Below are 8,423 nucleotides of genomic sequence, written 5' to 3'. Positions count from 1 at the left end.
ATCCTTACTTAAATATTAAAAAACAGAAATAAAGTACATGCTATAGAGGGGCCGACGTGATCATGAAGTCGTCCCTCTTATTATTCCTAAGTCTTCATTCTAGCCGGACTCACATATATTCGGTCGGTCGTGCTGGCTTAGGGACGTGATCGGTCAAATTCGACCCCATATTAACCATTTATCGGGCACAGTGAGTCATATATTTGTTAACTTTATTTCTTGCTACAGCCAAAATCATATGCAGACAATTTCAAATGGAGGGGCCCCCCACCAGAGTCCAAGGGAGGCTAAGGGATATTTTGTACGTTCAATTTCCGCACTGCTGCGCTGCCTTCAAGAGTTGCCACTTCTGACAGGTGGAAATCCTTTTATCATTGGAATTGTAACACGTATTCAGCCAATAATTTTCGTTTGCTACTGAATTATCATTTATCATGGTCCAATCGGCAAAAGTGTATTACGTTAGTTAGCTAGGTTTTTAAAACTTGTACTCAATTCACCACTAGGACGTAGGCTGTCGTCCCTTTTGTTTCTTGTGTGTTGAACTAGTAAAATATGTACAGAAAGAGAAAAAGAAGAAAACTAACGACTTGTAAACTTGACATTGGCACATAGCTTTGTACTCGTAGGATCAATTCAGATCTACAATTTTGCATGTCGTACTTAAAGCTGGAAACAACAATCAAACATGATTAACCAACACTCATTTCCTACTCTTTATACATTGCTACTATATTGCATAAGGTTAACTCTACAATATTAAACGAGTTAACTATATTTACACTTGAAAAACTGTTTAAATACTGGAAGCAGATTCAGGACCCGACCGCTGCTGCTGTAGAGGGAAGGAGTCTTTCGGGCAGGCCTTGTTCAAATCCGTAAAATCCACGCACATCCTCCATCTCTCATTTTTCTTTTTTACCATGACTACGTTGGCGACCCACTGAGAATATTTTGATTCTCGGATGGAGCCATTAGCGAGTAGTTTATCCACTTTCTCGCTGACGACTTCGTTGATTGAGGCATTGAATTTTCTTCTCGCTTGTCGTACTGGGGGTAGAATAGATCGACGTTCAATTTGTGTATGGCAACGTCTTTCGGAATACCAGGCATATCTGCGTGGGAAAAAGCAAATAGGTCGGCGTTATTGGTTAAAAAGTCATGAAATTTACCTAGCTCGGAGAGCTTATGGCCTATATAGGCCTTTTTGCTGTTGTCGTTGCTATCTAGTTGAACGGGATCGAGATCTCCTATTGTCAATCCCGCGGCTTCCACGATGTCGGGGTCCTTAATAACGTCTTTCCGATCGTCGAGTTCGGACCCCGACTTTGATAATTGCTATGCTTCTGAGCTTGTTCCATTCAGTTGTTGAGTGAATGTGCAATCTTGGGCGATGCGGTAGCATTCTTGGGCTGTGCGTCGTTCGCCTTGGATGCTGAATATCGACCACGGGGTAGGGAATTTGATTACTTGATACAGACTGGACGGGATAGCCCTCATGGCGTGTATCCACGGTCGTCCTATGAATGCGTTGTAAGCTGTGTCCTGGTTCATGACATGGAACGTTGTTTCTAAGGTGATGCCTCCGGCCAAGACGGGCAGTGTTATTTTCCTGAGGTTCGTTCGACTGCATTGTTAAAACCCGTTAGTGTTATGCAGCGTGGTACTATCTTTTCCTTGAGTCGCATTTGTGCGAGCACTCGAGGATGGATAATACACGCGCCGCTTTCGTCGTCTACCATTATTCTTTTAACATCGGTATCTGAAATACGTAAAGTAATGATAAGAGCATCGGAGTGAGGAAAAATCAAACTGTTGGTATCTGACTTATCGAAGATGATACTTTCTTCGAGGTCATCATACCGATCGTGGGTGATTGACTGCTTCAGCTTGTGTGTGGTGGTAAATTTTATGTGGTTGACTGCTGCTTCGTCGCCTCCACAGATGATCATTTGAATAGTGCGGGCAGGAGAGGGCGACTTTGGGGGGCCTTGGTGTTGTTTTCATCCACGACCAAAGTTGGCTTGTCCTCGGTCACTCATTAACTCCATCAGGTGCCCTTGGTTCAGCATGTTAACTACTTCTTGCCGCAGGGCTATGTAGTCCTCGGTTTTGTGACCCCGCTCCTGGTGAAATTCACAATGGACGTTCGGTTTTCGGGTACTGGGGTCGGACTTCATTTTTTGCGGCCACTTCACCTTTGTACCGAGCTTCTCTAGTGTGTACACTATTTCTGAAGGAGAAACACAAAAATTGTGAGCAGATAAGAGTGGCGGCATACCTCTTTCGTTTCGCTGAGTCCCTGTGTGCGGCCTGGACGACCCTTCCATGTGTCAAGGGAATGGTGGAATGGCGGTTCTGACATAGGGTTGATGCCTATCTCGGTTGAGGCGTGGTCCAGACTGATCTCTTCGACTGTCATTACGATGGTCTTTCCTTGGCTCTATTTGGATTGACGTTAGACGTTGGGTTGGACCGTTAAGGTCGTCATCGTATGCTCTCACCTCGGCACAATAGGCATTGTGAATTTCTTCCCAAGTGGTGGGAGGGTATTTTATGAGCCTGCTTAACAGCTTCCTGGTTGCCCTTGACCCACTTCTATTTAACCCGTTTTGGAAGGCTGCCACTGCCATTCCTTCCGATACGTTTGGTAAGCTCATCCTCACCCTGTTAAACTGAGCGAGGAAGTCCCCGAGTCCCTCGCCTGGCGATTGCCTAACGGCGAATATGTCGTTTACCCTGGCCTTCGCTTTCTTAGCTCCAGCGTGGGCGGTGACGAACTTATCAGCCATTTCTTCAAACGTTGTTATAGACCGTGCTGGTAGTTGTGAGTACCAAGTTAGGGCTCCTCCGGTTAGGGTTTCGCCAAACTTTTTAAGTAACACTGACGGTACTTGCTCCTTTGATAGATCGTTACCCTTTACTGCTGTGACATAGTGAATGATGTGATCTTCTGGGTTTGTGGTGCCATCGTATATCTTCAAATATGGTGGCATTTTGAAGGTCTTGGGTATGGCATGCAGGGCCGCCTCCTCGCTATACGGTTGCTCGACGAATCGGCCAACATCTCGTTTTGGTAGCAGTTTCGGGGCACCCGGTATTTTATCTACCCTTTCTTGATGCTCTCTCATCTGGTCGCGGAGTGCTTTATTTTCTTTTTCCATTTCTTCCATTTTCTTTAGAATGGTTGTCAGTGCATCATTGCCTGCATCAATAATGGTGTGAGTGTTACCTGTTGGGGGAGCTGGTTGCTCATCAGTGGTCGTTATGACATCTGCCGGCGCGGTATTTCGGTTCGCTCTTTCAACGGGTTTGTCGAGTATGTCATTGAGGGTACTTGTCAGCCACTCCTCCAACAATTTCTTTACTGCTGGTGGTGCTTCCTCAGCTATGGACGTGGAAGCTCCCCTTTCGCGTGAAGCAGTTATACTTTCATGAGGAGGGGGTGAGTCACTCCGCCTGGGCGTAACGCTTGGCATCACATTCTCATTGTCTTCTCTCCCATCCTCGTTGATAGTGTTCAAAATGTTCGTAGTGACACCTGCTATTACTTTCTGTCTTGCATCTCCTTTTCCTGCCATTGTTAGTTTATGCAAACGAGGAAAAGATGGCTATCCCTTTTTATGATCTAGAAGAAACTAAAACTTTAACTAAAAACTCCCCACAGACGACGCCAAATTGTTTGACCAAAAAGTGTTAACCTTTTAGTTAAATCAATCAATGATGAGAAGAAGGGTAAATCTTAGTTAACAATAATAAAATCTAGACCAAATATTAAATGAAATAGGCGAAATTGACTGACGTTAGCTAGTATGTTTGAGCTGATTAAAAGCTCATGAATGCAACAACATAAATGTGCAATAAATATAGATAAATGCGACAAGCATAACAAAAGGGAATTTACTACCCAATTATTGTAAGATTCGGATGGTTCTTTCTCCTGACAGCAGCGTGGAAGGAAGGGAATAAAAGAGGGTTCTGGGATCTTTGGATCTTGTGAATATAGAATCAAAAAATGTATGCTTGAATGATGTAGTCAATGAACAAGACAACTTTAGTATTATTCTCTCAGGTCAACCTTTTACAGAGTGTTTTTCTTCTCATAAAATGAAGATCCCCCTTTTGTTGTCTATCTCTTCCTATTTATAAGGGATATTTCTCAAAAACCCTAAAAAAGTACAAAATAAGGAATATTCAAAGGAATATTCCTTATATCTATATTTGAACCTATGCTATCGTTATCCCTTCATCTCAGCTGCCCGTCTTTGGCATCAGTCTTCTTGAGAGCCGCCTTCAATTATCACATCGTGGTCGACCTCGTCCGCGATCTGGCTTTTTCACTGTTGCCAAGTCGCCAAATTTCGACCAATACAAACGGTATTCAGTTAAAAGATTCAGGAGAAGCGACACCGAAGTAGTCCACTTGAATTTTTGGGCTTATAACCCTTCAGAAAGCATTTTAAAATTTCTCATGCTTAAAATTCTATACAACTGGAAGCAGCTATTTGGGACTTCTCTGATTTATTTATTATTCTTAATAATTGGTTATGTTTTGTTAATTTTTTATCCGTTTGTGGGACGGAGACCAGTTCAAAGACCATGTGTTTAAATTGGTTTTTGCTTGAAATGGAGTCTTATAGTTGCCTAGTTAACCATTTATCGGGCACAGTGAGTCATATATTTGTTAACTTTATTTCTTGCTACAGCCAAAATCATATGCAGACAATTTCAAATGGAAGGGCCCACCACCAGAGTCCAAGGGAGAGTAAGGGAAACTTTGGATATTTTGTACGTTCAATTTCCACACTGCTGCGCTGCCTTCAAGAGTTGCCACTTCTGACAGGTGTAAATCCTTTTATCACTGGAATTGTAACACGTACTCAGCCAATAATCTTCGTTTGCTATCGAATTATCATGGTCCAATAGACAAAGTGTATTACGTTAGCTAGGCTTTTAGAACCTGTACTCAATTCACGGGTCCATTACTCGTATATAATCATTTAACTATCTAAAATTTTAGATTAAAATTACTCTTTTTTTTTTACAGACTTTTTCTTTCGTATATAACAAGAAAGTCACTTAACTATTTTTATTTACACACAAATGATCACTCAATCGAAATTATCAAATTTTTCGGTGAAAAAATATGATGTAATAGTCCATATAAATTTTATATTTTTGGACCAGAAAAATAATTAACACCCAAACAAAATATAAAAAATTTATCCATACATTCAACCCGACCCACTAAAAACAAAAATCCACCCTAAATAAAACCAAACACTAAAATAAATGCATCCCTCTTCTTCTTGTAAAAAACATATTTCTTCTTTTCATGATTTTACTCTAGTTTGTATAATAATAATGGGTACGACGTTAAGGATTAAAGACTAGAGTGATTTGTGTTATTTTTTTCTCAATAACTTAGTATTTTCTTTTCACAATTTTTCTTTTACTTTTTATAAAGAATAATGTATACGAGATTAAGGACTAGAGTAAAACTATAAAAAAAATTGCTTTTTGTAAGGAGAAGAAAGATACATTTTCACTACAGATGTGGTTTAGCATTTGATTTTATTTAACGACTGGTTGAGTGTATGGGTGTATTATTTGAGTGTTAATTATTTTAATTGGTCCAAAAACATGGTATTTTTTCAACAAAAAATGTGATTGAGTGACCTCTGTGTGCAATAAAATAGTTGCGCTCGAGTAATTGACTCCTCAATTCACCACTAGGTCGTAGGCTGTCGTCCCTTTTGTTTCTTGCGTGTTGAACTAGTAAAATATGTAGAGACAGATAACCAAAAGAAGAAATTAAAACTAGCGACTTATAAACTTGACATTGGCATATAGCTTTGTACTCATAGGATCATTAATTGTAGATCTACCATTTTGCATGTCGTACTTAAAGCTGGAAACAACTATCAAACATAATTAACTAACACTGATTTCCTACTCTTTATACACTGATACTATATTGCATAAGGTTTACTCTACACAACATTAAACGAGTTAACTATATTTACACTTGAAAAACTGTTTAAATACTGGAAGCAGATTCAGGAGCATCATCATCTGTGGTATGGAACCTCCACTCAAAGAGGTAATCCTTAGAGTGGCAAGCTAACCTCACAGCATTGCAAAAAGCTTTAACTGAATTCTTTTTCCCTTTGTCAGCTCCCCATTCTATCTTCACCCAGCAAGTAAATCCATCCGATGACATTGGCACACTTTTTGAATCCAAGAACTCAAGCATAACTTCCCCACCAATTCTCTTGCATGCATTGCCACGCATGTAATCCAGCCAACAACATTCAGGTTGACCCACCATTTCTTTATATGCTGAATTTGTTAACCTTACTTTGTTATTCGAGTCTGATATAACAGCTGGCAAGGCCTCTGCTTCAACTTCTTCCTCCACTTCCTCTGGTTTTTTCACACATTTCTTGTTAGTTCCACCATCTGGAGCCGCCTCATTGATACACCCAATTGAAATACTAGACCCAACTGGACGCACTGGACGCGGAGTGATAACACCAGGACTCTTAGGACTAGTGGATCCTTGCATTAATTGTGGCATGAAATCTAATTCTTCAGGTACATCAGCTGCTAAGTTCAAATCTATCCCTCTTTCCTCTCCTGAGCTTTTCTCCACTAGCAGAGGAAGAGTTGTAGTAGTACAAGAAAGAAGAGGGAGTGCTATTGAATTTGCTGGAGTTGTGACAGGGGTACCCAAGCCACATTTAAGAGGGACAAGATTTGGGAATATAGAGAACTGGGGAACCGCATTTGGTCTATGAGCAGGTGAAGCAGCCATTACCTGATAATGAGGAAATTGGACTGCAGGAAGGTAATTAGTCTTGGCTCTTTTCATAGTAGGTGGACCAAGGGCAGTTCTTCCTCTCTTCCTAGTCCTTGTTGGCCTTGCTTGCAAGTGAGGCCATACATTCCTCAAGAAAGGAGATTTGTTAATATTTGCTGGCAATCCATTAGGATTATTTTCAGAAACAGGACTTGTTGGAACCTCTGGCTTTGGTGCTATAGGCCTGTATCTAGCCATGATCTCAGCTGTTTTTGAGGTTGAAGGGTAAGGATTCAAAGTCTGCATCATTTTGATAAAGGAGAACCTCTTAACAAAAAATCCCAAAATGCAGAAAGAGAAACAGAGAAGAGAGAAGGTAAGGGGAAGTTAGTGGGACTGAGGTTTGAGGTATAAGAGGGTGATATAAGCCAATGAGTAGAGGGCAAAACATGAAGGAAGAGAAAAGAAAGAAGTGACACTTGGAAACATACGGTGGGTACGTGTTTGAGCAACTTAAAGAAAAGGGACATGTGGGATTACAAGAGGGTTTTGAACTTGCATGCATGCTTTACACTTATCATACCCTAAGCCTTTCACCTATTCTTCTCCTTCGGTTTCAGAAGAGAAATGACACCTTTTTAAAATTTTCATTGGTTACCATTTACCCCATTAGTAGATTCAGATTCATGCATCTGTTCACTTTTTTTGTTCATTTTTTTAAGGATGGATTCATGTACCAATATAAAGGTATAACGGATGAGAGAAAGAGGATAAGGAGGAGGCAGCAGAGGGTGCAGTGAGCAGCTACCAATCAGGCGGTGGGCTCTCATCTCATTGCACCGAAGGGGCAAAAAGGCCTTTTGTAGGACAACGTGGTGTGGACGTGGATCTCATGCATGCCTACACGGCTACACCTTTGTTGCTTTTGCTTTTCTCTTTGCCTTTTGAAAAACAAATTCAATTAGTAGTACATTAACTAATTTTCACTAGTTTTAGTACATTAATTATTCACTTTTAAGGTTATCATTATTCTCTATCACTAAACTTTATTTTATGACAGTTTGATAACTATAGCAATAACTTAAATATTTTATAATAAAATATGTACATGTGTATATAGTACAAAAGATACTTATGATCTTTAAACATATGATATCATGTCATTTTATAGGAAAGTATCATTAAACAGAATTTTTAAACAAGGAAATTGTGTATCCTTTTGAAATAGATTAAAGAGTGATATGTTAATGAAACCGAGGAAGCAAGAGTTTGTAATTCTGGTTTTCAAGTGGATCAGATGTTGAAGGGAGAAAAAGAAAACAGTCAAGTAAAAAATTGTATGCTTCAATACTGTTAGTAATTTACAAAATAGCCCCTGGTTCTGATTTTTTCCACTATGTTTCTTCCAAATGTTTTTGCTGCCGATGAAGAGAAGTTTGATGCTATTGGAGGACTGGGTTGGAGATTATGCGAGGATGTTACACGTGCCACCTGACTGAAAAAGCTCCTTTATTATATTATACTCCCTCCGTTCCAGTTTACGCGAACCTATTTTCTTTTTGGTCCGTTCCAAAAAGAATGAACCCTTTTTAAATTTAGAAACAATTTAACTTAAACTTAC

The 8,423-nt window shown here is 40.0% G+C and overlaps 1 protein-coding gene across 1 annotated transcript; it reads right to left on the bottom strand.

Moving 5' to 3' along the window:
* Positions 1 to 766: 766 nt before the first annotated feature.
* Positions 767 to 7,411, bottom strand: LOC109210511. The gene is made up of 2 exons (XM_019373931.1): positions 6,058 to 7,411; positions 767 to 813 (listed from the first exon to the last, which is right to left on the bottom strand). Exons 1-2 carry the CDS (start codon positions 7,109 to 7,111, stop codon positions 797 to 799), a joined length of 1,071 nt encoding a protein of 356 aa, XP_019229476.1. The 5' UTR covers positions 7,112 to 7,411; the 3' UTR covers positions 767 to 796.
* Positions 7,412 to 8,423: the final 1,012 nt, after the last annotated feature.

The sequence above is a fragment of the Nicotiana attenuata genome, unplaced genomic scaffold (assembly GCF_001879085.1).
Source record: "Nicotiana attenuata strain UT unplaced genomic scaffold, NIATTr2, whole genome shotgun sequence".
In the NCBI taxonomy this organism is placed as follows: domain Eukaryota; kingdom Viridiplantae; phylum Streptophyta; class Magnoliopsida; order Solanales; family Solanaceae; genus Nicotiana; species Nicotiana attenuata.
The sequence above is the reverse complement of the archived record's forward strand: the minus strand, read 5'-3'. Positions and strand labels throughout refer to the sequence as shown.